Source organism: Penicillium subrubescens (genome assembly GCF_028828155.1).
Source record: "Penicillium subrubescens strain IBT 31985 chromosome Unknown utg000002l_segment0_segment0, whole genome shotgun sequence".
NCBI lineage: Eukaryota > Fungi > Ascomycota > Eurotiomycetes > Eurotiales > Aspergillaceae > Penicillium > Penicillium subrubescens.
Window position 1 is genome coordinate 6,143,477 of NW_026643152.1, and position 27,915 is coordinate 6,171,391.

The following is a 27,915-nucleotide window of genomic DNA, read 5'->3' on the forward strand; positions in this document are numbered from 1 at the left end:
GGGACAATGGCGTAGCAAAAGAAACGAGCAGGTCAAGCACCGGCACCGAAGATTCTGCGCTACCGGTACTCAGCCCGACGCTACTCCATAATCATGTCGAGTTGTGGAGGCCACTGGAGGGACTCGAGGGAGGATTGGATCATTGGAGCACGGGCGATGCAAAACATACCGAGACCTGTTCATTCGGCATGCAGTAGCAGAGTCACAGTACAGTAGTGCCAACAGTGGCACGGTGGCCCGTCCAGGAACCGAGCGTTAGTGAGTGTCTAGCGCCAGCCTGGTGCGAAGTGTAGATTACACATTTTTCGAGTTCGTTTAGACTAGCTAACCAAACTAATTAGCTACAGTAGCTAGTTCCTTTCCTACTATACCGTACCTCTTCTTTGGGTCCCTTTTTGGAGACTCAATAATTGACGCATGAGTGTTTATGATATGATATGAAGGATTCGGCCCTAGGCACTTGGCCGGGATTCTCTTTTTAGTCTCATTAATTCCGCCATTGAGCGTTGTAAGGATTGCAAGCTAAACCGCGTTCATCATTTACGTCGGTACCTGACGCGGGCGCAAAAAGAAGCGACACGGAACAAAAACCTTAGTTCTCCTGAATGAAGTGACACTCGCCCGTTGAACCGAGTGGATAGCAATTGTTAGGCTAGCTAGTAGTAGTTATCGCAGTACTTACTACTACTGTAGATGGAGTATGTAGAGTAGTATGCACTTGCCATAAAATATTGATTTCGCTGTTGCAGTAGTTTAATGTAGTGGTACGTCTCGGCGGACATCATCTCGCATTTGGTGCCTATCCACCTATCGATTTTTATTACATACCGATACTCCGTACTCCAGATTACTGCTATTTGTACGGAGTACTTGTCGCTCTATCTCATGCGCATCCGAAGCCCACGATCTCCATTAAAGCCATGGTCCACTCAATCAGCATCGCGGCCGGTATTTGTTCGGAGGAAAATTGGGCCCCGAAGATGGAGAATTGACCAATGGCGTGATCACGTCCTCTTACCGCGCTGAGCCACGCTTGCGAGTTTCTCGGGTGGAAATGCCAGATGGAGGAGACGCTGGAGAAAGAGATCAGTTTGGTTCATTGGTTTCTGGTTCTTGGTTTGGAGAGGGGGGAGGGAAGTGCCGGAATGAAAGGGCCCAGCGTACATCCAATATTCGACAAATCCCGACATCTGTGTGTCTCGTCCAGCGTATCCCGGAGTAGTGATGGAGTGGCATGGCCATGCAGTACAATTCATAATTATACTTCTTTTGCAATCAACTCGTTTTTTTCCGGCTATGTACCCTGCTGCTTACAGTCCCAGCGTGACCGGGAACGGAAAACGCACCAAGGGGGGCTACGACCAAATAGGCGGCGATCCCGAATGACGGCTTGCAGATCGGATCGCCATGCTTTTGAGACACCATACGTGGTCAACTCCGGAGTGCATCTGCATTCGCCGTTGGAGCAACCCAAGTTCTCAGTGGGCTCGGTGGAGTGTCTCACGCCGGGCCCATTGGACCATAGCTTCGTATGGGAGGGCCAGGGTTCCCTGTAGTGGCATCGTTGGTCATCGGAGGTCCTATTCGATCGCGCTGAGAAGCACCTGCACGGGGCTCCTCTTTATACGATCTTGCGACGAGTCGAATGTGAAGTGGTGAGAAAGTTGCATCGTGTCGAGCGCTTTGTGGGCGCTTGGCTTGAGGAGCGCCCCGTACACGATGCAATTCACGTGGGGGAGGCGTTGCCAATTTACCTATCTCATTGTTCGAAGGAGAAGGTGATCATGATGACGATGCTATCTATGATGGTAATCGAAATGTTCGGTGTTTTATGAGTTTAAAAATTCTTGACTATGATGAAGCAGGACCGAGTTATGAAGTCGCGAATTAAGTTAAAACAGGGAGCCTTTTCTTCTTCTCTTCTTGCATGCGCAAAATCTGCACATGCCAACCAACCTAGGCATTCCAACCCGAGCTTTGAAGGGGCCACAAGTACTGCGTAGTCGTGTGGATGGCAGACAACTCGTCCACCATCCACAGAGTAATATGACCGAAGGCCATATATCCAGCGACAATAGCCAACCTTACGCCCGAGGCCTATATAGTACTATCAATCCTTCACCGGGCCCTATTCAAAGTACATATTCAATCGAGGAGATAGAATAGACTCTCGGCGTTGACTCTCCTTCTAGTCAGCATAACCATGCAGCCATTCGGAGTCCGAGAAGCATAAATCAGTACGTACTCCATATGGAACTCTGAAGCTGGAGAATAGCAAAGTCAAAAAACTGGCAAACCAGAATTCAACCGAGGGTCCTACGCAAAAATTGGACCTCATCGGAGCCCACCCAATCCACCTTTTTGCAACCACGCGATCCAGTGATCTTCGTAACCATTGTGTCCAAAAGAGAGATAAGCCCTGCGGCCCCAACACCGGAATCCAGGAGGATTTGCCCGACTAGGCATCTAGTCGCCCGCGCCACCGGCCGAAGGCGCCAGCGACCCACTGCTGGAGGGGGTTTACGGCCATCATTCCGGGTCCAAAACAAATTCTTGTCTCATTTTCACCCACTCCGGTATACACAAGAGAGAAATAGAGTAAAAATTGAAATCAAAGTACTCTATCAGGATGATCGTGTCGGAGAGTCCGGCCGGTAGGCATTCGTTCGGCCAATTGACAGGTTTTCAGCGCCTCGATAACCCGTATTTCTCCCCGTTTCCTGGAAGGTGTACACATATGGTAGGTGAGAAAGAGAAAGATTAATTTTTTGTAGTTTATTATCGGAGATCTCAGGGCCAAATCCCGAGACGTTTCTCTGGTTCATTGGGTTGCATGTGCCGGGTGTGAACAAACTGTAAAACGCGTCTAGTAAGTTTAGTCCCCCCCCGCGGGCAGAGTTAACGAACTAGGCTGCCATTTATGTGTGTTTTCACAGTCATCGAGCATATTGAAGAATGACTTGCAGTTGATATCAATGGTTTGAATACGATTCTGATCTAGATCGGGAATAAAGAAACGAGAGAAAACGATTCCAATGCTCCGGTGGTACTGTAGTACATACTAAGAGACCACGGTCACCAAGGGCTGCCCTTCCACCGACATCACCAAGACGCTTACATCCTTGATCCTTGCGGGGGATATATGCGATTAATATAAAGATGCAAAAGGCTGGAGCTAAACATGGAGACCCGGATGAACCGGGGGGTTATGATGCGCCAGTTGTAGTAGTGCAGCACGGGAGTACATTGTCCTCCGCCCCTCTGCTAAATAGGCTCGATAGCATCATAGTTCAGACTAAAGAGAGATATCGGAAAATTAAATAAATTAATAATGGTAAAAAAAAAAAAATTAAAAACGAGACAAAAAGGATTAACCTCGGATACTAGATCCTCTCCACACCCGTGGAAATCACCACGGCAGTGTGGTTCAAATGCCGTTTGACAAAGTCCAGAACGGATTACGCCAGCAACTCCCCATAATTTGTGATCGGAACAAAATCTGAGAGCGCCAGGCCAGTCCTGCCCGAGTTGCCGAATGTCTAACACTAACAATCTGCTAAATGATCGGATTGGAACGGCGCGCGAACGGGCGCATCATTATACATACACTACTTTTCGTACTAAGGGCTGAGGGCAAGGATCCACTCGGAATGTGGTCGATATGACCTCAAATTTTTGATGGTCCTACGGAGGCGGCCCGATGGGAGTGTAGCTGCCATCGGCTTTTTAGGGACGGGGTGAACGGCCCTGCATAGTGGCCATAGTCTGGGAAAGCAAAAATAACGGTGACGCTAAGGGATAGTTTTATATCTGATAGTGTTGTAGTCCGAACATTAATTGATTAGCATCTATTTTACTTGTTAATTTTATTTATGTTATTTTTGTTTTCTTTTCTTTTCTTTTCTTTTCTTTTTTTTTTTTTTTTTTTTTTTTTGTTTTTTGATTGCTTGGGAGCCGCCTGCAGGAATTAGGGAGAGCCGGTAAATAAAAAAACAAACCAAAAAGGGCGTCCTCCTCGGTCGAGCAAACGGAGCAGAGACGGGGCTCAGCCAAAAAGTGTCTCATATTTCTGAATTTTCCATGTGTCTTGGGTTCCAGTTACCAGTCCTTCGAGGATTGTAATGTCCAACTCTGCGCGGACCGAACCCAGAAGAGTATAGATCGATCCCACCTCTGCGTCGATCGTATGGTTGGAAGCTTGTCATGAATCGTTAGCTGGATACATTTTCCCTTGTCCTTTCTGTTCTTTTGGCCCTGTGGTTCTTTGGTATTTATTATTCACTTTACTACTATTACTACTGCTGCTACTACACTACTACAACTCCAACTATTGTTCCCTTCCGAGTACTTTTGCTCTGGTAATTATCAACGCCCGATAACCCACCCCCAGAATTACCAGTCCTCCGTACATATCCTGCGACGCTGTCGGTCCTTTTGTGAAGCTTTGAGAGGCTACGGGCCCCTCTCTCTCCTCCTTTCCTTTCCTTTACTATTTGGTTTGGTCGCATCAGTCTGGGTTTGAGGGTTTCTACTTCTTCGATCGTCCCGCCTTCCATTCTTCGTATCGGCTCGGTCTCGGCCCTATTGCTTACTTCCCTGAGCGCTTTTTTTTACTATTCATCCTATCCAAGTGTTCTCGAAAGACTTTATTATCCGCAGGGGGAAATTCTAACCCAGATTAAGGCCCGACTCCTGTCCATCTTCGGAGGAGGCCCAGAGGAAGAAAGTAATCCGCCCACCCGGTCCAAACGTGCTGGCACCAGCTCGCGGGGCAATCCGCTACACATTGCTTTTCTCTAGTTGATTGGATTTACCGCGGGGGCGCTACTTTTAGCTATTTTTCCCAGGATCCCTTGTTCTCACAACGGACCAGTGACGGGCGACTCTTCCGACCAGGCTACCTTTTCCCTGTATAGTCAAGGCCGTGTGTGCTACCATCGGCTCCTGGATCGGTCGTTTCCGACTTCATTATCGTCTCCAGCCTTCCCAGTTGTCCTAGGACCAGATCTATTTCGGTCCCCCAATTTACCTGGAATTCCCTTGGGCTTGATCCCATCTGCATATGCAGATATCATCGTTTCGGCGTTCTTGACCCGTCCAGATCAAGCGGACCGTTGTCCATTTCGGCTTACCTGGTGGTCGGCGTGCATTCCTTCCCTGAACGCTCGCGATTGTCTGCTACTGCTTCTTCTGCTTCTATCGCGGCCTAGTCCCTTCCTTTCGTCGTTGAATCACTCCTTCTCGGCCCGAATCCCCGCGGACATCTTGGTGGGGGAATCCATGATTGTTTGCGACTCGCTATTCCCACCTTCTTTTCCAGTCCCAGCGTGAGCCAATTTGAAGCTTATGCAAAATACTGGGATCCTGCAGCCACCCTGGTTATAGCGGAATATGCACGCAAGACAGTGACTATTAGGGCCGTTTGCGACATGTTGGTCTTTTGAACAGACTTCATTGCTTCATTATTTTTAATCCTTCCTTCAGTCCCACCATCTGGACGTAAATGCGACTTGGCGCAATCCGCGACTTGGAATGCCACCAGGACTCGACTTTCATCCCCAAGATTATCAACCTCGACGACAATTTTGCATCAGTCACGTCTAATTTTGCGGCTGCTATTTCTTTTTTCAGGTGGATTGCAATTCAGGAATTCTTGTTTTTCTCTCTGCATCTTTGAAACGACCTGATTGACTTTCCTTTCTTAATACGACGTTCTCAACGGAGGCTATTTCGTCCTGCAATTGGTGAGTATACTGGAGCCACGGAGAATGCTTCAGTGAAAAACAAGTCGAATTGACTAATTGTTCTGTCTGGAACTAGATTCTTTCCTTGATCAAAGTTCTTTCTTTGTTACTCGAAATTTCGGCATTCTGGTCCTCCATTCAATCAGAGACAATACCCCTCGATCGATCCCGCAATTCGCAAATATTCCATTTCAGTCACACGAGCCTTGAAACGTATCAAAGCTGCAGAATAGGAGCAGAGACCCATTCTCCGATGCTCAGTGGAAGTGTCACGTAGATGATTATACTTCGACAAAACGATTTCCCACCATTCGACGCTCGATTCCAACGCTAGTCATGTCTGGCTACTATGTTGGACCATTCGGTCGTATGTTACCCATCGCAGGTAGTTCGTCGTCGGAACAGCCCCCGGAGTGTCGCGCTAATCAATCAGAACCCGGGGATAACCCATACCAGCTTCCTCCTCCGCGAACTCCAGCAAACTTGCAGTTTGGATCAGACCCGTTTCTGCGACAGCGACAGTCAAGCGATAAATCAGATTCAGCTAGGGGACCAGCATCAGGAGAGCCCGCCTCTCAGCGCCAAAGGACCGAACAGCTTCCATCTGTGAGGTCGCTATTGACGCCCGCCTCTGGCCCAAGTTCACCACCACCATACCACTCACAAACCTATGGGACTCCCACACCACTTGAACATCGCGAGCTATCATATCCCTTTCGCCATCATGACTCGGCACTCCCTCCACCTCCAATTGGCGGGCAGGATAGACGTCGCTCAGAGTCTCTTCCTCATTCACAATCTGCCAACCTCCCACCACTATCGCACGTGGCCATGACCAGCCCCAGAGACATGAGTCATCATCACGCAGCAACACGAAGCGATCCTTCAACTGCAACCATGTCACATGCCCAATTACCCCATCACGGTGCTTCATATCATGAACCAGCTGCTGTAGGTGAAATGTCGTCGCCTGAGAGTGTAACCCGGCCAAATCCGCCTGCACTGCTTCCACACGTGGTTGATGAGCGATATATCGATGGCGAGCTGTGCTTCGTTTACGCCGACGGATCTCATCAGCCAAAGATCGTCGATGGGAAGCCCGTCAATCCCAATTGGGGGGTGACAAAGGCCGGAAAGCCACGAAAGCGACTGGCACAAGCGTGTTTGACTTGCCGCGAAAAGAAGATCAAGTGTCAACCGAACCGTCCCAAATGCGACCAGTGCCAAAAGTCTGGGCGAGAATGCAGGTTTGAGAATGCGTAAGTCACTTATGATTCTTCCATGCTTAATTGCAATAAGGCTGTCAATTGGATTTTTGCTAACAATTCTCAAAGGCTCCGTGGGAACCGCTCAAGAGGCTCGCACTCGGTCGGGCCACCTGGAAATGCAAATTCGGACGTCTCAGGCTCGATCTATAACATCGCTCGTGCTTCTGACAGCGGGGCATCGCTTCCAGGAAGTGGTCACTCGCCAATGTCAGAAGGTCCACCCTCTGGCATGGAGAGTACCCACGACCCCATGGTAGATGTGGAACGGGTATACCGACAGCGAGCTTACCGGATTCCTCGTCCATTTGCAGATGAGAGCCTAGTACGACAGGTTGATTATGCCGAGTCTAACCGAATGCCTGAGTATTCGGAAATTCTAGGTGAACTTAGAGATGCCAACCCCGAGGATCCCCTGGCGGGTTCTTGGAACGTCGACCCATTTGATCACGACCCAGAAATGACTTTGCACTATGTTGAAACCTATTTCTCTAACGTCAATGACGGATTATATCACATCTTCCCCCATGCTCGGTTCATTTTGTGGCTGAAGTCATGCGACACGAAGTCCCCTGAGGACAAAATGATGCTTTACTCGATGATGGCGTTAGGGTCTATCTTCTCAGATCGACCAGACAGATTTACTGCATTGAGACGTTACTCTCGTATTGCCCGCTTTGCCATTCAAAGGAGCCAGCATAATCTGTCACTTCAGCTTGCTCAGAGTCATCTCATGATGAGTCTGTTGTACTACGCTGCTGGCTCGTTGGTTGGATCTTGGGATTCTATTGGGGCTGCCGGACGGGCTGTTAGTGGACTGCGGTTCAATATTGAATCTGGAGGTGTGATTGTGAGCCAGAACCAGCCGTGCGAGTATGGGTTACACCCACAGGCGCTTATTGAGTGCCGTCGCCGGACGTTCTGGGTCGCTTTCATCTTGGATGTAAGTCGGGAACCATCATCGTGGCAAAGCCCTCAGTAAGCTGATCAAGCTAATTTTATGACCTAGCGAATTTCCTCTTTCTTCTCTGCGACGTCAACGTGCATCCCCTCAGATTCGGCCTTGATTCGACTCCCATGCCGAGAAGATATCTACGAAGCTCAACAATATGCGACGGCACCATACTTCCAGACCATCCTCAACCAAGCTTCCATGTCTACCGACGATGACCGGTCGTCACTCAGCCCAATGGCCTTTGTGATTCAGATTCTTTCTATCTGGGGCGAGGTCTCCTTCCAGGCTTTCCGCCTGTCACACACACCATCTGAGGGCTGGGCACAACTCGCCGAAGAATTTCACACCAACATCATTCGGCGGACAGACGACTGGATCAACCGACTACCTGGACACCTCGCCTTCTCTGTTGCCAACATGGAGCGTGCCAGCCAGGTAAAGAAGGTTGATGCCTTTGTTGCGATCCACATGTTCTACCACGCTACATTGATGAAGCTGTACAGACATGCGCGGTATCAATCTCTGCGGTCCGAGGTGCTGATCCAGTATATCCATCGCGCCCGATATCACGCCGTTGAAACGCTTAGAATCGCACTTTCTGTTGTTCAGTACGCGCATGACGTGCAAGCTTCCCGAACGGCAACTGATACCTCCTCGCCTAACGTGACGCTCCTCAGTCCTTTCCTGGGATATGTAGTCTTATCTGCTGTGGACGTACTCAGTGCTGGAGGCATGGTCGCCGAATTGCCAGACTGCATTTCATTCATCAATGGTGCATATGGCATGGTCCAGCTGCTCGGCCGCCACTGGGATAGCTCCATCAATTTGGCGAATCTCATCAAGAAACGCCTCGACTCGATGATCGACTGCGCAAATGACCGATCTAGGACTCAGGACAAGATCTGCTTTGCAGTTGACGGTCCTTCGCTCGAGACGAAGGTGCCCGCTGGCACTCCCCCTCAGCCACCGGGTACACTCGACGAAGACCTTTTCTATGGCTCTCTGCCGCGAGATATCCTCTTGAGAGCTATGAGAGCCGACGACACTCCGTTGTCGGATAAGAATATTGCATGGCTGAAAGATCACTGAACTTATTCGACTTTTAACTTAACCTGCAATGATCTGACATGATTTCTCGACGCATCAAAAACCCCTTCAACCTACCCCATGATCGTATACTTTGCTTCCGACATGAAAAAATTCTTCCTCCAAAATGGGTGGCCAACGTCTTTCTGAATATAGAAATCATCCGCATGACGTCCATTGTGCATTTTCCTTTCCTTTCCTTCATTCTACTTCCATATCAACATCTGCTGTTGACAGACATCCTAGTTCGATTTCCTTACGATTCTTGATTGTCCTTTTTACGATTTGATGGTATCGATGTCGATGATGGCGGTTTGACTGCTTCTAGTTATTCTGTACCGGTGGGAAGATCCAGTTTTCATCTACCCATGTACTATAATATCTGCTTCTCCTGTGTTGTCGCTTTTTTTTGTCATTTTCATTCTATTCCGAGCGAGCCGTGTGATCGCTTGTTGTCTGTACATTATCTACCGGAACAAAGAGAAAAAGCTTGATCGGGTTTGGATTTTTGATGCGAAGGTTTGAAAATGAGTAATGCTTCTTTGTTAATGTTGAAATTACAAGACGATCACGTCCGAATCATTGGCGTTTTCATTCACTTCTTGCCATTCACTTGGATCATATTGACGTACCCAAGTCACTTTACCCTTCGACGGGTCCAAGATAGTCGCGTAATGCGTTTCCTCGTTCAAGACTGGGTGAGTCGTAAGCCAATTCATAACTTCCTTTGCGGTGACAGCCACATCTTCTTCATCCAGAGAGTCCTGCATCGACTTGCGTTGTCGTTCGGCCTCCTCGGCCTCTGCCTCTCGTTTCTTCCGCAGACGCAGCGATGAACGACTGCCCTGTGGCTGATCAGGATTATCGATGTATTCCGGGACCTGTTTCATAGCGGCCTTCTTGGCTTGGATAGTCTTTTGCACACTCTCGTCCCACCGGGCTTGAATGCAGTCGCGTCTTTCCTTGCTGTCTTCGATGAGATCGACCATAACTTGGGCCTCGGATGATGCGAGTGACAGGCCAATGTGGTTCTTCCGCTTCTCATTAGCGATAGCTTTCGGGGATGCCGCGCCAGGTTCCTGGTCGTGGTTTGTAGTGACGATGAATGAATTTGATGAGCGGACTACAGCGGTACCATGGTCTTTCTCCATGATCACCGTTTTGATGCCGTCGCTGAAAATCAAGTATACTGCCGTGGTTGGCATACTGGGAACATGTGCAACGATTTTATCCAGTGTTGACAGAGATTCCTCTCTCTTCTTTGGCTTTGGCTCATCGGGAAACGAGAAAAGACATTCTCGCATCAATGATGAAATAGATTGCCGGATTCCCAGCAACACGAGCAGATGATTCGTGTAGAAAGCCAGGTTCCGCGATTCATCATGCACAGGGCGGAAATTGAGTGACATGCTCAGATCTTTTCTCACGCCTGTAAGCACGCCGACGTAGCCCACGTACGTGATACTCGTAGCAAGCACTTTGTCCGGGTTGTCATCCCGTACAAACTCCAACTGCACAATCAACTCGCGTAGCGGATCCATCCCCCAGTCAAGAGTTCGGAAATGAAGCATTTGAGTCCCCGATGCGCTTTTGGTGCGTACACCACCACTAGTACAGCCCATGAGCAGGTCCAGTACCGTGTTTAGACTGATGAGGAGGTACATGTCGATATCCGTCACGCGACTGATTCCTCGAAGCTCGTCTGTTTCTTCTTCTGTGTACAGCTTGCGCATAGATAGTCGGGCTAGCCAGTGGACTCCTTTGAGGGGGATTTTGGGTGAAATGCCGTGGACCAGCTCATCGAACATGCCGCGTAGGGCACGCATCTTGTCTCGGTACAGCTTTGCCAGCTCGACATAGCGTTCCGATGGAGGCAGTGAGAGGTTGATTCGGTATACTGGTGGGTTTTTGCCCGCAGGGGCAGGGCTGGTAGGATCCGCCATGGTGAGTGCTCTGAGGAAGAAGAGTTGTGGTGGCTGCCTGGGAAAGATTAGGCCTTAAGGGGTCAGTCAGTCACTTGCGGGCTGACATGCGGCTCTTTTGCTCTTCTCCGCAGTCCCACCACAGGCCAGAGACCAGAGACCCGCTTTGGATTGGATTCACGAGGTGTTGTGGTGAGTTTGCTTTTATTGGTCGCTGTGGAGATGAGCTGGACAATAGAATTGTTCCTGCAGCCTCCCGCTTGTTCCAGTTGATGTATCGCGATCGTGGCCTTAGAAGCCCTGTCCAGCTGGATCTCGATGAAATTTTGACCGGGACAACCTGCAATCTGAGTCTGTCTCAGCCTACTCGATACTGGATTGAACTACTTCAAGGAATTCGATTTCGATTGTCTTGTCAGCGGTTTCTTTGTTAGGTTACAAAGGACCTTCACAATCGGGCTAATTCCAGTTTAATGCCCCGCGTTTCTTCAGGCGCTCCAGACTTGGCGCTGAGTTGGCCCTCCGCAAGTATTTGCTTGATGGATGCATATAGTAGCTCTTGCTCGATCGCAAAACCATCTACAGATGGATAAACAATGACTTCTTTTGCTTTGAAAACACCCATCTTCGATATTTCAAGCCCTGGCAGTCCCAAAATAACCAGACTTATCCCTTCCGGCGGAGCCTGACTTCAAAGCGGAGCCAGCGGAGCTCAAGGAAAGTTTCTCCGTTAGCATCTCACCCCAGCTTTTGCTTTGAACACAATCCACTGCCCGTCGCTGTTGGGCTCAAGACCATGGGTTCTCGTCGCATTTAGGCCTCCAGACTGAGCAAACAGCCAGCCCTCCATGTCCGAGTCTACTGAACCTACCGCCGCCGCGGCCGCGGCCCGGGCCTTCGGTGCGCACCTGGAGGATGACGATGGACTCGACGGCGAGTTTGGCACGGCCACCGAGTACCCCGACGAGCTCGACTACTATTCCCTACTCGGTCTTGCGCAGAAGCCTCCTCCTACCGATGCCGAAATTCGATCCGCATACCGCAACCTGTCCTTGATGTTTCACCCCGACAAGCAACCGTCGCATTTACAAGAGTCCGCCGAGCAACATTTCCAGCGCATCCAAACTGCATATGATACCCTGATTGATCCCAAGAAGCGCGTCGTGTATGATTTACTTGGAGCCGAAGGTGTGACAAGAGAATGGGGCCGTGGGGGTGCAATGGGTGCGGGAGGGGACGCTGAGAAGCAGCAAGTGGGCGTGAAGGCTATGACGCCGGAGGAGTTCCGTCGCTGGTTCACAAAGACTATGAAAAAGCGCGAACGTAAAGCTGTACAGGAAATGGTCGACAGTCGGGTAGGTGCTCCGCTCCACTGGGCCCTGTGCCTCGATATAGTAGGCTAGGGACATTTGCTGATCTCTTTCGTACTGTTATAGGGCTCCATCACCCTTGGACTCAATGCAGATTCGACTATTCGAGTTCATGAAGACGACGATGTGACTGTTCAGATTCCTGATACGGTCATTCCGGTGTCTTATGCTGCCAAGTATTCATTTGAGACTCCTTTAAGCTTGCCCAGCTTTGGAGGGAAAGCGAAGGAAGAGGAGGTGCAGGATCAGCGGAAAGAAAGCGAGGATGCAGGCATCGTGGAAGAAGAAGTAGAAGATCCTTTGCATTTGAGATTCAATGCGGGAATCGCTGGCAACATCATTTATCGCACGCAGCAAGCAAAGGCTCAGTGGGCCGATGGAGAAGAGGAAGATCTGAATGTAAGTCCCACGCTTCCTCGTATAAAATTCTCCTTCCATGCTAATCAATTTTAGATTCCCTTGCCTCCAGTTCTGATCGCCAATAACATAAGTCTGGGCGCCACCGTAACCCCAAATGTCCGGGAATTGATCGGTACCAAAGGTCTCTGGAATAATCGAGTATTCTCTACTTTGAGAGATTCAACTGTCCTGGTGGAAGCCGAGATCTTGCCTGTTCCACTTTTGAGGACAACTGTTGCTCGGGCTTTCCAGCCGATTCCCGGGATCAAGCCATTCCAGGTTACTACAAAAACCACGTTCATGCGCTCCCTCTTGGAGTCTCCGCCTTCATTAGAAGTGCATGTCACAAAGGAAGTGGCCCCACGGAAGCTTGCATTCTGTGCTTGGTCAAGTGGCCTCTGGTATTATCCAAACTTACTGCTTGATCATTTATTTTTCCGTGGGATGACTTTGGAGGACATGTATGCATCCGCTGGCGATCTCAGCAGCCTCCAACTTGGCCTGATCTCCTTACCAAATCAACCCCGGAATGTTGTTTCAATGGATGACGATGATGATGTAGAGCCCGAAGAAGCTGAATTGCGCCGACACCTCCGGAAGAAGCAGGAGACAGATCGTGCCGCCGAGTCCTGGCAGACCTTTGTCCAAGTCAATCCCGGAGGAGGCGGTCTGAGTCTCACATATTCACGGAATTTGTTCTCAGGGACACCGGCTGATGACCCATTGAAGTCGGAATGGAGCGATGAGGGCTATGCCCCCATGGCGAAGATGGAGGATGCCCGAGCTGTTCGTCTAGAAGTCGCCAGTACGGTCAGCCCCAATCTCTCATTTGTATGGAGCATCAAAGGGACTCGCCGGGTTGGTGAATTTACCAAGATGGGTATTGGTATTGGCTTCGCAAACCAGGGTATCTTGATGACGATTGGTTGGACCCGACTTGGACAGGGCCTCAACTTGCCTATCGTGATCTGCTCTAAGGATGAGGCTACCCATGATGCTGCTATTTTGGCAAGCATCTTCACTTGGGCTAGCTATCTTGCTATAGAGTTTGGCTATGTCCGACCGCGTGACAGAAAGCGACGTCGCGAAGCGGCTGCTCGTTGTCACAACCTGCTAAAGAAGCTGGTTCCCCAGAAGCGTGCGGAAAGTGAACAGGCCATCCAGTTGATGATAGACCAGGTTCGGAGGCGGCAGCTACGCGAGTACGAACAAGATGGCTTGGTGATTGACCGGGCCGAGTATGGATACTGGCCACCAACAGATCGCAAGCCCAAGCCTGGCTTCGAAGAGCCTCGCACGACGGATGTGTTCTTCCCGGTAGCTAATCTTGTTGACCGTGGTCAGCTGGTTATCGGTGCGAAGACCGTCAAAGTAAGCAAAGCCTTGATCTTTCATATCTAAACAAAATCATACTGACTCGATCCTTTTTCAGCATCAAATAATCGGTTTCCACGACCCAGCACCACTGTTGAAAAAGCGCCTGAAGATTTGGTACAGTTTCCAGAACCGTTCCCACTTTGTGGAAATTGGCGACAAAGAGGGTATTATCTTGCCACAGCGCGCCCACATGTGCCCTGAATCGGAACAATTCAATCCGTTGGCTACTGAGTAGCTTTGGAGCTCTTGCCGACAATCTCCCTACCATGCCTCCTATCCCCCCCTTTCTGTAATATTACTGCATCATCCATCTCAATAGATATTCCAGCTATGTGATAAAATCTTGTTTCTACTCGCTTATCCTGGCGTTGGAGAATATCAAGATTGCCTTTTAAGCTGTACTCTTCCTCCATGACTTTCCTACCTCTGATTCTGACCTTTTTCAACCCTGGACTGATAGATCAAATTCCGTAAAGGCCATCATATACCTGCAAAAGCCAGTTTCTATTATTTCAGTCCCATATTTCCATCAGCAACCCCTGAAGGATGTCAACTTTGATACTTCGATGCCATCACGTGACTGAGCTTGATAGTGGATAGTCTTGGTGTAGAGCGTTCCAAGCACACCACTTGCGCAAATCCGCAAAAGCTAGGCGCATGTCGACAGCCACCTCTCTTTCACTACTTTCGACTTGGCACCTCTCACATTGGGAACAAGTCTCACCATGGCTTCTATTGCATCGGGACTTTTCAAGTCTCTTCCAAAACCCAAGTACACCGGTGAGGAGGAGGAGTTGCCACAGCATGCGCAACCTCGTGGTCCGCGTGTAGTGGGCGCCGACCAGCTCGATGAAACGCAGGTCGTCCTACGGGTAAGCTTCCTATTCGGACCTCCTTGCTACTTCAACTCAAGTACTGACTGAAATTTCTCACTCAACAGAGAGTCGGACCTCCCCCCTACGGTAACCGGACAGGATGGCGACCACGCGCCCCCGAAGATTTTGGTGACGGCGGCGCGTTCCCCGAGATTCTAGTCGCACAGTACCCCCTCGACATGGGCCGGAAAGGAACATCTTCGACGTCAAATGCGCTTGCTGTACAGGTCGACGCGGAGGGCAAAGTCAAGTATGATGCCATTGCGCGCCGTGGCCACGGCGATAACCGCATTGTCCATGCCTCGTTCAAGGATTTGATTCCGCTCCGACAGCGGGTGGATATGGGAGAGATCTCCCTCGATAGGCCGTCCGAGGAGGAAGTTCAGGCTCAGATGGAAAAGACCAAGAATGCACTTGCCAGCCTGGTGGAAGGAGCCGTGCAAGCGCAGAAGCCCAAGAACGTCCGAGGCGGCCGACGAGCAGAGCCGACTTTTGTCCGATACACGCCAGCGAACCAGATGGGAGATAATTCGAAGAAGAATGACCGTATTATGAAGATTGTCGAGCGCCAGCAAGATCCTTTGGAGCCGCCGAAGTTCAAACACAAGAAGATTCCCCGTGGACCGCCGTCGCCCCCGCCTCCTGTTATGCACTCGCCGCCACGGAAGCTTACTGCGGAGGACCAAGAAGCTTGGAAGATTCCCCCGCCCGTATCGAACTGGAAGAATCCCAAGGGTTACACTGTTCCCTTGGATAAGCGTTTGGCTGCAGATGGCCGTGGATTGCAGGACGTCTCTATCAACGACAAGTTCGCCCAGTTTGCCGAAGCATTGTTCACAGCCGATCGTCACGCCCGTGAGGAGGTGCAGCTCCGAGCTCAGATGCAACAGAAGCTGGCCGAAAAGGAGAAGGCTCAAAAGGAGGAACACCTCCGACAGCTCGCCCAGAAGGCCCGCGAGGCGCGTGCCGGCCCCAGTCGCCGTGACTCCGTGGCGCGTTCTCGCTCTCGCAGTGTCAGTCGCAGTGTGTCCCCTTACTCCTCCAGGGCCGGTAGCCCCAGCGAGGATGAAGAAGCCCGGGAACGTGAGCAACAGCGTCGCGAGCGACGACAAGAAAATGAGCGGCAACTGCGCCAGTCTCGCATGGGTACAGAGCGCCGCATCCAGGCTATGGCCCGTGAGCAGAACCGTGATATTTCCGAGAAGGTTGCTTTGGGTCTGGCGAAGCCTACTCAGAGCTCCGAGTCCATGTGGGACTCGCGACTGTTCAACCAGACCAGCGGTATGAATGCTGGTTTCAATGAGGATAACCCCTACGATAAGCCGCTGTTTGCCGCGCAGGACGCCATCAACAGCATCTACCGCCCCCGTGCTCAGCTTGACGCTGATGATGAGGAAGGTGGCGAGGCTGAGATGGGCAAGCTTCAGAAGACCAATCGCTTTGAAGTTCTTGGACGAGCGAAGGAGGGCTTCAAGGGTGCTGCTGATGCCGAGGTATGTTATATTCTGATAAATATATGAAGCTGCTCTTGCTAATTGCGTGATTTCTTCCTATAGGAACGACAAGGCCCTGTCCAATTTGAAAAGGACACCGCCGATCCCTTTGGTATTGACAGCATGATTGCCGATGTGACTTCTGGTCAAAAGCGCTATGGCATCCAAGAGGCCGAGGGCGACGACCGAGGCTCAAAGCGCGCTCGCGTTGATGACGACTAAGCGAATTAAGACTATTTTGTGCAGTATAATACGTGTTCGGGGCATTCGGTGGCATGCCCCTAGGTCAAGGGTTTCTTCTCTGCATTGTGGGCGTTCAGGCAGTGCAATCAATATCCACCATTTCGTTTACTTATGCACCAAAACTTCGAGCGATTCAACAGGGGTTGATTTCGATAAAAGTCACGAATGTACCTTACATCTATGGGTGAAATCAATCACATATCTACTCCTTTTACGGGCTCATCTACTAGTTCTTGGTCATGTTGTAAGTGTTGATAGTGTAGAGAAAGTGTATTTCAGTCTGGATTAACGAAAAGCTATAGAACGAATATCAAAGGCGTTACTGCACTCTGGACAGTTGGGGTCTCTTCCATCTAATTCTTCACCTCCGTCCGGTTAGGCGATAGCACATCCTCCAGCCACTTGTATGCGACTGGCAGACTATGGGGGTATCCCATGTGCACCATACCCTCGAAGAATCGTCCTTCCTTTGGACCACCGTGGTTGAACAGGATCAGCGAGTCCTCAATGGGCACAACGCCGTCATCAACGCCCTAAACCCGAAACATTAGTATCAGAAAGCAACATCATCCTTAAGTTCGAGAGAAACACATACATTCAGCAACAGGAGTCGACAGTTAGGCTGGTCCATGACACCCGTCTCGATGAGAGAGAACTTCTTCTGAGCATTCTCCTCAAACTCCTTCGTGGTGGAGTAGCCATACTTCTCAGCCCAGCAGTCGGTGATACTAGTATACCTCACATATTAGCCCTGTCCAAATGACCCCATCCCTTGTTTCTCTCTCTCTCTCTCTCTCTTGGAAATACTCACGTAAACGGATACTCATGATCATTAACTTTACTCAACCACTCCTTCCCCAAGAAATGATGCGACCCCGGCCCATGAGCCACACAACCCACCAACATCTGGCGATGCGTACAAGCCGCCCGAATAGCATAAAAGCCACCAGCACTCAAGCCCCAAACCGCCACACGACTCATGTCCAGCTCCGGCATCGTCGCCATGTACTCAAGCACACTATCCCACAAACGATCCGGCGACTCTGGATCCGCAGCCTCAGCCGGACAATCCGCCGTACCAGGAATCTCAACGATAACAGTCGCCCAGCCCCGAGCCAGAATCTCATGCGTCCGCTGGCTGTTATCGGGTCTATACCCGTCCAGCCCGGTCATGATAAGTACGACGGGGACGCGGTTCGACGACGAGGCTTCCTCCGGCAGACGGATGTACAATGGGATAGAGGATCCGTCTGCGCCGGATGCATGTTTGTGGGGGATGATTTCTTCCTTGAGGGGTGGTTTCCAGAGGGATGCTGCGGCGAGGTAGACTTTCTTTTGGCGATCGAAGGCGAGCCGTTTCAGGGATGTTTCTGGGCGGCTTGTGTGGCTGACGTAGGGGAAGCGGGAGATGCGGAGGACTACAGCGGCGCGGCGGTAGAGGTCTGAGGCACGGTCGGGGTGGCCGTAGTTTAGGGCTTCGGTGGCTTGTTCTTCGAGGGCAGAGGCGATGAGAAGGAAGGCGTTTGTGTAGGCGTCTGAGAAGGCGTCGTTGATGTTTTCCTAGAGGTGGATGTTAGGACTTGCGGACTGGATTTGAAGTGCAGTGAAACGGAGGACTTACAGCAATGAGTTTCTCGAAGATTGGCTCAAAGTCCTCAATGGAGCCATCGTGGAATGGATAGATTGATTTCGAGCACTGTTTGCGAATAAAATTGGTTAGCATTCACAACAAGTCTTGGGCTGAAAATAGATGATAGATCTTGATGTATCATAAGGTTGTGATATGGAACATACACAAAACTTCCACTTGGTCTCCCACAGAGCCTTGATCGAGCCCTTGTGTGGGTAGACAGTGTCAAATTTGTCTCCAAGCATCCAAGGCGTCATTGTGAATAGATGTTGATGTTGATGTTGATGATACTGCTTCAATGTGTCCGTCTGTCTGGTAAGAGTTGAAGGAAAATAAATCCAACGTAAAATAATCCATTTTGAACTGCCAAACGCTCTTTTAACTATATCTGCTTTACAATTTCGATGAACACAGCTGAGAACAGAACAGTCCGGATTAGGTCTACAAACCTACAAAGCCGATGCAGATGTGTACGAAAACAGCAAGTAGAAGACCTACCCGCGAGAAGATTCATATCGGGTGCGGGCAACGCAAAAGTGTCAGACGGAGCAACATAGCTTGGTGGATTAACTAGCCAGTCAGAATCAGGAATCGTACAGTCTGGGGGCGAAATGCGTGAATCAATTGAAGGTGTCCATTTCCGAATCCGGGCCTGTTCCTGGATTGCGCAGGGTGGTTGGGTTATGTCAGGTGGATATCTGTCGATCCTGGAATGTACCACGGCTTTTGGATGTTTTGGGGGCTTCAGATTAGGAACGCAGAGGGAAGTAAACTGGAAGATTTGTCAAATCAAAAAAATAATCAGCCTTTTGAGCTTGCCTCTCTCACCCATTAGGTATAGCATCCAGAACACAACTGTCTAGTAGATTAACACCATTCGCGAATCTTTTTCAGCAAGCAATGGAACTAATTTCCCTCGAATGACAAGTTATTAGCTCTAGAAACATTGGGACTATGATATTAGCAAGCGATAGAGGATTAGAGCATGAATAAAAGTTTTCATTTTAAAGGCTAATCGACGCCAAATCTTGCTCTAAGTAGGCTGAAACCCAAAAGACCCATAACATCAAGGGGAGAAAGTGAAGCTAATATACAAGCTCTTTGAAATGAATAGAAAAGAAAAATGCAAATGCAGTCTTTTTACTGTTGGTGCTCATACCCCTGCCAATACTCGTATCCCTTGGGGAGATCATTGGGACTGAAAGGCGAAAGGGTTAGCGGAGTCTCTGCTAGTAGGAAGTGAATATGACGTACCCATTGTCGTGAGTCTTGATGATGTAGTCGCCGTCCTTGACGTAGCCGTTGTTTTCGTAGGGGGTAGGCCAGAGGCCCCTTGATGAAGAATTAGTATCAGTTGTAGATAGATGGACAATCCGGTTTGAAACTCACTTGGTATCCTCGTTGTGGGCAACGATGGGCTGTCCGTCGGGACCATCGCCGATTTGGGCGTGGGACTCGTCGCTGTGAGGGTTGGGCCATGGACCCCTTGGTAAGAGTTAGCTGGTGTTTAATGACTGATCTCGGGGATGGATGCGTACTTGGTATCCTCAGAGTGAGCATAGTCAGCATCTGGGCCATCTCCAACTTGGGCATGGCCCTCGTTTGTGTGAGGCTTAGGCCAGGGACCGCTAATAGAACGGTTAGTTTACTTCTTCAGAGATGATATTACATCAACTTACTTGCTCTCGTGCTGGTGCACGTAGATTGGCTCGTCCTGCGGCGGTGGTGCGAGAGGCACAGGGTAGACTGGCACACCCCCGACAGGGTACTCAGGGTAGTCAGGCGTCAATTGAGCGGGCTCCTGGGGAGCTGGCTGTTGGGCAGCAGGTGCTTGCGGAGCAGGTTCTTGGGCAGCAGGAGCTTGAGGAGCGGGCTGCTGGGCAGTTTCCGGGGCTGGCTGACTAGGAGCTTCCGGAGCCGGGGCCTGAGGAGCGGGCTGCTGGGCAGTTTCCGGAGCTGGCTGACTAGGAGCTTCCGGAGCCGGGGCCTCAGGAGCAGGCTGTTGGTGAGGAGGCGGGCGAGTATGAGTGGGCGTGGGAGCCGGGGGCTGTGCAGGAGGCGGTGCCTGAGTATGCCCGGGCGCAGTGGCTGCAGGTGGAGGCGGCGCCGAGGAAGTAGTCTTAGGCTTCTCAGGCTCAGATGCAGGAGCAGAGGGCGAGGGAGCAGGGGCAGCTGAAGACGGAGCAGCGGGAGCACCACCCTTGTGGTTATACATAGCGCCGTACGTATCAGTCTCAATCTCAGTGTGGGCGCCGGACAGATCCAGACCCTGTTTTCCAGCGGCATTACCGTTGGTAGGATCGGGATAAGCTGCACAAACATCATAGTGGCTCTGAGGAGGAGCATCCTGTGACTCCGGGAATGTCTCGGGAGCTTCGATGATTGTAGCGACAAGACCAGCCTCGACGTGCCATTCAACGTGGCAGTGCAGCAACCAGACGCCGGGGTTGTTCGCGCGGAAGCGCAGCACAGCGTGGCCATGGTTCTGGACCATTATCGTATCACGGCGGACGGGAGTTTGCGAGACGTTCTGGTAGGCACCGGTGAAGTAGCCCCCATCCACAGCCGTCCGCTGGAGCACTTGGAACTCGTGGCCGTGCAGATGCCATGGGTGCAGGTTGTTGTGGTGGTTGTTGATGACGATCTCGACGATGTCGCCGTAGTTCACCACGAAGGGGTTGACTTGGCCGTAGACCGCTGGGTTTGACGCCAGATCCTTGCCAATGGTGTTGGCAGTGTACAGGGTGGGCACATCCTGAGGGATGTATGTCTTGTTGTTAATGGTGAAGCGCCGGATACCATCAATCTCCGTGGTGAAAGTGTCGATGATAATCTGCTTGTTGACGGGCTGGAGCAGAGGTTCCTTGTCAAGAGGAACGAAATCAACATCGTCCGCAAAGTCGAACTCGTACAGAACAGGTGGAGGGGGCAAGGGCTTTGCCTCGTCATATACCAGCCAAGCAGTGACGTTGGGGTTGTAGTTGGCAGGAATAGTCCGGTTCTCGTAGATGAACATCATGTTGATATCCATGGTATCCCAGATAGCAAAGTTCTTGCTAGTATCGGGCTTGGTGTGGATGAGGACACTGGTGCGCTGACCAGGAGCAACACGGAGCATCTTGTTGCCAGTAACATAGGGCTCGATGTACACGCCGTCAACCTCGACGACAGTCATCTCGTGGCCGTCCAGAACCCAGGTGTGACCGGGCCAGTTGCCAACACAGATAATGTGCACAAGGTAGGTCTTGTTGGGCTCAACCTTGATCTTGGTGTTGGTGGAGTCATTGATCAAAGCTGAGTTGGGGACTGGCTCGTTACCACCGAAGGCTTCCAAGTTCTCCTGCGATTGGTATTCGTGGAGGAGATCGGCCATTTCGCGGTGGTACCAGTCACTGAGAGTAATGGTGAACTCGTCATCGTATTGGAATGGCGGCTTGGGGTCGTGAACGATGAAGGCACCACGGAATCCATCCGGGTATTGGCCCATGTTGTGCGAGTGATACCAATAAGTTCCAGTTTGGTTAGCCTATTCATATTCGTTTAGCAGGTGTATCAATGCCTTGTGTTTTCCGAGTTTCCACTCACATCGAAGTGATATTGCATGTGCTGGCCCGGAGGGATAGGACATTGAGTCACAGAGGTAGAACCGTCCATGACACCGGTGTGGTATTGATGGAAACCGTGCCAGTGAATGCCCGTCGACTGATTTCCCAGTCCATTGTATACATCCACAATGACTCGGTCGCCAAACTCGACATCAACCTGTGGGCAGGGCCATTGGTTGTTGATACCAATGACGGGCCGTTGATATCCATCCGGGGAGGCATTGACCCAGGTAACGTTCCAATCGAGATAGACATCCTTGGCTGCAGCCAACTTGGCGGCGAAGCCAGCCAAAAGAAGGAAATTCAACTTGGCCATGACGGCAGTTGATCTAACGAACGAGTGACAATCGACTATCTCCAGATTCAGATAGATAGCTAAATCTTCCGAGTAGAGAGGTAGCCGAGGGATCAATGTTAGATCAGCCGAAACTATAAATTAAGAATTAAATATAGAAGAAACGATTGTGGTTGTCGACAAAAAACGAAGGTCGGCGCAGGTCGTCCACTGCGATGTTGTTCGAAGAATCTCCAGCTCCATGGGCAGGGGAGGGCCGTATTTTAACATGGAGCATAATATTGATCTGCGCTAGGGGGAAATGTTGTTGGTCCCTGAATATCAGTAGCCATGTCTTCCGCAATGCTAAATGCGGTGCCGTCATTCAAGGAACAGGAAAACAAAGGTAACCTCACAGGCAGCGTGTCCTTCAGGCGCTGCCTATCCGAAGGCTTTGTTGTGTGCCGAAGCATTCTCGGGGGCTGGCATGTCGATGAATCGCCCGACTCGGCGACGAATCGGGACTCTCACGCAAGGGGCGCATACCGGGCCGACCAGCTCGGTAAAGTGTAAACAAGAAGCGGACTGTTGAGGAAATAGAGTAGACTGTTCCTGAACATGGAGTATTTCCCTTGATTGAAAGCTGCGTGGTTAATTTCAGATGATGAATGAAGAAAATGGAGTCTACGGGATTCCATTCAAATTCGAGGAACCCAGGCATTCGCAACACATTCATTGGTGCTGGATATATGATGCTGGCTGGATCATGGCAGGCATATTATTTCAGAAGGCCTCGCCAACGGGCAATGCATTTTGTAGGAACAAGGCCATTATGTAGGCCCGAAGTATTTCCAATGACATAAATTCATGTCGTACCCATCGGCAGGATCATTAGGATATGGTGGGCAACGACTCCAAAGACACTCCCACGAGTTCCCTCTGACCAAGACTCCACTCGGCGGCAATATACGGGCGAGAACCTCTTATCGGGGGACCATCATTTGGCCGAGGCACCGTTAAGATTTGCGCGCTGGCCAGCGGCGTGGACAGACGCAGGAGTCCAAGTGGGGTGACCTGCTGCCCGACCGTAGAGTATTTGGACGGGTAAACCACCAGCGATAGGACGACGATAGGAGATGCCCGCGGTAACCACCCATTGCCCTCTAGGGAGTGCGCAGGCCCAGGGTTAGGGAAGTTAGTATATATCTTCCCCCGGCAGGTCAAACCCGGCGCCCGTGCCGGTCGATCGTGTCGTGTGGACTGTGGACTAACGCGGGGGCCACACTGATTGATATTATCCAGGCGCTCCCATTGGTGCGATGCAGAAGCTAGAAGCTCTTGGGCCCCCGGATTGATTCCTTTGCTGCAAGCTCTGAGAGGAACAAACACCTGGCGATGTCTTTGTTTTATAAAAGTCACAGGGATTCCCCGCACCGCCACCGAGTTGGCAAAGTTGTTCAGGTGTTCAGGTGTTCAGGTACCAAATGCACGACATGAAGTCCGTGCGGCCCCGGGAGCAGCGCCTAGCGCGGGGCCTGCGATAAGCAAAGTGGGCGAAGATGCAAAGTGGGGTGGAACGGTGCCATTTTAGTGACTTTAGTCGAGTCTTGGTGGATTTTTTAGTCAGATTGGTGAGATAAACGGTTGCATGAACAGATTGGGTAACCAGGGGGGTTATGATAAAGGATGAGGTCGAGAAAAGACAAGAAGAGGAATGGTAAGTAGTCAGAGGTTGGAATTAGTCTTTTTTGGGGGGAACAACGTGACTCTGGTCCCTTTTCTTTGCTTCTTTTCCTCTTTTTCTTGTCCACTGCCACCCCCAGATTTTAACAAGAAAAAGAGAAAAGAAAAGAGATCAAAAAGAAGCTAACAAGTAATCCACTCACTATCTTCGGTCCCATCTTCCCGAATTTGACTCATTTCATAGCTTCACGACAGTACTCCCTCCATTCTTCCCTCTTCGTGCTCCCAATTCCCACTGACGCCATCCCGCATCCCAGCTCTGTCGCCATACCACATCCCGGAAATGGCGTAATAGAGCTGCATCGCTGTCAACCACTGTGCCAGTTCAGTCACATCTGGATTGAACAGAACACAATCGCTGCAAATATCAGTGTGAAATCCCTGAAGCACTGCATATGCTGATCCTGCAGTCACGCCATCTTGCTATTCATCATTATCCTCTGTACTACAAGTCCTTTGAACATCCGGCCATATTCAACATCAGTCCTCTTCTCAAACAACGTGGAAGTGGACGTGAACGTGTCTATTTGCACATCTACCACAAATAATGGACCAGTCCATGACCATGATCGATGCCCAGGTACAATTCCTGGTGAGTCATTCATACCCGCGATATATATCTATCATCACTCTTAACATATATCTCAGGAGGAGCATCTAGTCCTGGTCCATATCCCTCTGGAGCTGTATCCCTATTTCTTCAAAGCAGTCCTGAGACTTATCTTTGATGAGATCGCTCCCTTGGAAGATACCAATAAAGATGAGGAGGACGAGCTCGACGATTTCGAGTCTATCTCTGACCCCAGTGCCGCGGAGTACCGAGCGCCTGCATTCCTGAACGTCTCTATCACTCCCGTGGAAGTCTCGGTGATTTGCCCGCGACGACTGGTTGAAAAGTACTTTGATCCTTTCATCAATCAACTCAACCAGGTTGATGCTTCGCTGCGGTCCCGCGTGGATGTCAGTGACAATGACTACATCGCCATGCAAGTTCTAGGCCAGGGTCTAGAAGCTGGCAAGCGAGTCCTAGAACTGACCAGTCCGTTGGCCATGGCAGGAATGTGCGTTTCAATCTATCTACCCTCGAAATATCTCTACACACTACCTACAGACAAAGCTATATACTAACACCTATCCCAGTTCAATCTTCTTCATTACAACCTACTTTTCAGACTACATCCTCGTCCCCCTCCGCAGCAAATCAAGCGTAATCTCCACCCTCGAAAGCCGAGGCTTCCAATTTGAAAATGCAAACACAGCATTCGTCAACCCGCTCAGTCCACCAGGAGAAAGAAAACTCAGCGACACATCAGTACCCCCAGTCACACCACCACCATCAACAGTTGCAGAACTACAAACACGCACATTCGCCAACCTCCGCAAACGCCAGATCATTCCCGTCGTAGACGATACTCTCCGTCTCGTCCAGTGCGCAGCGCACCACCAGTACCATCGACAGGAAAGTTCCATGTCTATTTTGCGGGACGCACTAGCGACGGTACTTCTTGTCGATGAACCGCGCTTTTTGTCATTGACCCTTGCAGCGCTGGATCCAGCTGCATCCTTGCTGCTGGAGAAGCGGTTGCTTCCGCGCTTCTCACGACATTCAAATGATGAAGATGGTTCGGGTCTACTTCTCGGTGCACAGGGTGACTATCTCGTGCCCATCATGCTAGATCTACGTGATCTACCACTCGAAGCATCGGGTATCGTCTGTGGCGTGGCGGGCCGACTCGCCGAAGCCACGCATAGCTCCCCCTCCTCCTCACGAACGGTTCCAATCGACGACACGAACACGCTCCCTGTCGGCAGCCACGGTAGTGGTAGAAGTGTCATCGGCTCCGTTCCCAAACTCTTCGATACATTCGGGACCCGGTTGTCACTCAGTGATAAAAAGTCGTCGAGTCAGCACCAGCTAGCCCCGTCAACACATCACCTCAAACCTGACCTGGATCCGTCGGCGGATGCAGTCGAGATTAGTTTCTTGAGTACCGCGCGCGCGGGAACTATTATCGTGGGTGAGGATGAACTACAGAGGGCGATTGAGGCTCTTGATGCGGAGAAGGTGCAGCAGGATTCGGATTCGCCTGCGGAGGAGGTGGGGTCTGAAAGTACTGAAGTTGGACTTGGTCTGGAGGAAACCGTCGAGGTTTCTGAACAGATTTGAGGTTGAGAGTGTGTCCTTTCTCCTGCGAATTCCCCTCCCTATCCTGGCATTCTGTGGTTTGAATGAAAAAGAGAGGAAAGCTGGACCAAAAAAAAGCGATTTGACATTTCTGGGCATTGCCTGTACGAGTACATGATTCTAATGTCTGTTTACTCTGAGCCCCGGCGTTGATTCTTAAAGGCAATTTTGTTGCTATGCTGATTTTTATGACGGTTACGTGATAATACGACAGATCTCCGGCAAGGAACTCGTAATTGGAATGCAAAAATATCTACTTTTAAGTCTTTTATTTCGAGTAGCAAGTATTCAATACAGATTTAGACTGAGGCTAAACGCACGACAACTTGTGCTTCGTACGATACACTATAGCTCAGATTGGATCGTCGGCATCCAGACCAGAGAAACTGATTTAGTATGTGAATATGTATGCCTTAACATTATCTTTTGCGAGAGATCTTTTAAATGGCTCTTGAACTGCCTTTATTAATAGCTAAGGTTTCCTTTATAGTCTATCGTTTAAAGCCGTGCGAAAGTACAGGATATCGTGCGATTAGCCCCAGCCCAGATTTAGGCTGCCTCGTAAACATAGAGCGTAGAGTTGTGCTGATCAGGAAGACAGTAAATTCTCAGCTTTCCATCCACAACTGCAATGTCAATTGGGTTCTGCGTCACCGATGCCCCAAGATCACTGGTCATCGCAATTGGAACTTCCCACAGCGGCAGCATCGTCTGGAGATCAACCAAAGCAATACCACCCAGATGGAACGATGACCCGATGGTAGCAACTCCACCACAGAACATGATAGGTCTCTTACTCCCCTGGTCACTGACACGGGCGGCCATGGCCTCAGGAAGCGCATAGTGACCAAGGAACTTGCAATCCTGATAATCAATGAAGAAGGAAGGGTCTGGCACCGAAGACTTGGGAGCTTTGAAACCGGGCAAGGGTGTGAATCCATGCGGGTAGTCTTTCAGAGACCAGGTGGTCGCATTACGGCCACCCCAGTTCAAGGTGACGAGGTCGCCGGTGATAGTATCATGCACGATTCCTCCATTGTGATCGTTGGTGCGGAACATGTCCTTCTTCTGGAGCGTGAGGGGGTCGATCTGGACGATAGTTGCGGTCGAATTCGGTCGGTACTGAGACAGCGTGGCCCAGAGATATCGGCCATCGTAGTCAATACCACCAGTGTGATACTCAATATCTCCTGGCTTGGTAAGAGTGGCATTGGCAATTAGTTTGCCCTGACCATCGTAGATGAGCGTGTGCGCGAAACCGGCGCCGGGAGTACGGTCGGTACCGTTGATCGGCTGAGGATATTTGGTGGTCGGAACAGTCCATTGTCCAGCAGAGATGAAGTATCGGTCGTCACTGACACGAACCATACCTTCTGGTTCACCAGTGTCGCCTTCAAAATTGGTCTTCGAGATCAACTTCCATGTAGTGGAACGACCAAGGTTCGGGAACAATTTGACGATGGAGGCACCGTCGGAGGTGGCGTGCGACGGGGGAAGCGCATTGTTTGGCAGGAAAGGCTCATTTGGACGGACGATAGATACGTCTGTAGCCACGGCAGTCACTATGGCAGACGCCGCAAAGGCAACGGTGGACGCTTTCATGTTGATGTCTGGCTAGGGCAGCTGACCAAAACTCTTAAGACCTGGGTCTGTCCCCTGAAGGATAGCAGACTTTATAGATCGCCTGTAATCTATAAGGGGATCAGGCATCGGGGAATCGGGGACAACAATCAAGATTATGTTTGAGTC

The 27,915-nt window shown here is 50.5% G+C and overlaps 10 protein-coding genes across 10 annotated transcripts; 5 read left to right on the forward strand and 5 right to left on the reverse strand.

Annotated features, from left to right (window-relative positions):
* Positions 1 to 883: 883 nt before the first annotated feature.
* Positions 884 to 1,190, reverse strand: N7473_003546 (uncharacterized protein; the record flags this gene model as incomplete). The annotated part of the gene is made up of 2 exons (XM_057149486.1): positions 884 to 1,073; positions 1,165 to 1,190. The coding sequence occupies 2 exons, from the start codon at positions 1,188 to 1,190 to the stop codon at positions 884 to 886; spliced, it is 216 nt and encodes a 71-aa protein (XP_057013140.1).
* Positions 1,191 to 6,080: 4,890 nt separating this feature from the next.
* N7473_003547 (Zn(II)2Cys6 transcription factor) lies at positions 6,081 to 9,053 on the forward strand (the record flags this gene model as incomplete). Its single annotated transcript, XM_057149487.1, has 3 exons — positions 6,081 to 7,003; positions 7,079 to 7,952; positions 8,019 to 9,053. The coding sequence occupies 3 exons, from the start codon at positions 6,081 to 6,083 to the stop codon at positions 9,051 to 9,053; spliced, it is 2,832 nt and encodes a 943-aa protein (XP_057013141.1).
* A 554-nt stretch (positions 9,054 to 9,607) lies between these two features.
* On the reverse strand, positions 9,608 to 10,993 carry N7473_003548 (uncharacterized protein; the record flags this gene model as incomplete). The annotated part of the gene is made up of 1 exon (XM_057149488.1): positions 9,608 to 10,993. One exon carries the CDS (start codon positions 10,991 to 10,993, stop codon positions 9,608 to 9,610), a length of 1,386 nt encoding a protein of 461 aa, XP_057013142.1.
* An 827-nt stretch (positions 10,994 to 11,820) lies between these two features.
* Positions 11,821 to 14,353, forward strand: N7473_003549 (J domain-containing protein; the record flags this gene model as incomplete). The annotated part of the gene is made up of 4 exons (XM_057149489.1): positions 11,821 to 12,327; positions 12,409 to 12,741; positions 12,796 to 14,112; positions 14,174 to 14,353. 4 exons carry the CDS (start codon positions 11,821 to 11,823, stop codon positions 14,351 to 14,353), a joined length of 2,337 nt encoding a protein of 778 aa, XP_057013143.1.
* A 490-nt stretch (positions 14,354 to 14,843) lies between these two features.
* Positions 14,844 to 16,708, forward strand: N7473_003550 (SKIP/SNW domain-containing protein; the record flags this gene model as incomplete). The annotated part of the gene is made up of 3 exons (XM_057149490.1): positions 14,844 to 14,990; positions 15,059 to 16,486; positions 16,550 to 16,708. 3 exons carry the CDS (start codon positions 14,844 to 14,846, stop codon positions 16,706 to 16,708), a joined length of 1,734 nt encoding a protein of 577 aa, XP_057013144.1.
* Positions 16,709 to 17,082: 374 nt separating this feature from the next.
* On the reverse strand, positions 17,083 to 18,616 carry ayg1 (heptaketide hydrolyase ayg1; the record flags this gene model as incomplete). Its single annotated transcript, XM_057149491.1, has 5 exons — positions 17,083 to 17,262; positions 17,325 to 17,457; positions 17,541 to 18,289; positions 18,351 to 18,425; positions 18,524 to 18,616. The coding sequence occupies 5 exons, from the start codon at positions 18,614 to 18,616 to the stop codon at positions 17,083 to 17,085; spliced, it is 1,230 nt and encodes a 409-aa protein (XP_057013145.1).
* Positions 18,617 to 19,499: 883 nt separating this feature from the next.
* On the reverse strand, positions 19,500 to 22,280 carry abr1 (multicopper oxidase abr1; the record flags this gene model as incomplete). Its single annotated transcript, XM_057149492.1, has 6 exons — positions 19,500 to 19,557; positions 19,614 to 19,691; positions 19,749 to 19,844; positions 19,898 to 19,987; positions 20,039 to 21,885; positions 21,945 to 22,280. 6 exons carry the CDS (start codon positions 22,278 to 22,280, stop codon positions 19,500 to 19,502), a joined length of 2,505 nt encoding a protein of 834 aa, XP_057013146.1.
* A 309-nt stretch (positions 22,281 to 22,589) lies between these two features.
* N7473_003553 (uncharacterized protein) lies at positions 22,590 to 22,811 on the forward strand (the record flags this gene model as incomplete). Its single annotated transcript, XM_057149493.1, has 1 exon — positions 22,590 to 22,811. One exon carries the CDS (start codon positions 22,590 to 22,592, stop codon positions 22,809 to 22,811), a length of 222 nt encoding a protein of 73 aa, XP_057013147.1.
* Positions 22,812 to 24,426: 1,615 nt separating this feature from the next.
* Positions 24,427 to 26,408, forward strand: N7473_003554 (ACT domain-containing protein). Its single transcript, XM_057149494.1, has 3 exons — positions 24,427 to 24,573; positions 24,630 to 25,042; positions 25,122 to 26,408. Exons 1-3 carry the CDS (start codon positions 24,529 to 24,531, stop codon positions 26,146 to 26,148), a joined length of 1,485 nt encoding a protein of 494 aa, XP_057013148.1. The 5' UTR covers positions 24,427 to 24,528; the 3' UTR covers positions 26,149 to 26,408.
* Positions 26,409 to 26,833: 425 nt separating this feature from the next.
* On the reverse strand, positions 26,834 to 27,768 carry N7473_003555 (uncharacterized protein; the record flags this gene model as incomplete). The annotated part of the gene is made up of 2 exons (XM_057149495.1): positions 26,834 to 26,877; positions 26,964 to 27,768. The coding sequence occupies 2 exons, from the start codon at positions 27,766 to 27,768 to the stop codon at positions 26,834 to 26,836; spliced, it is 849 nt and encodes a 282-aa protein (XP_057013149.1).
* Positions 27,769 to 27,915: the final 147 nt, after the last annotated feature.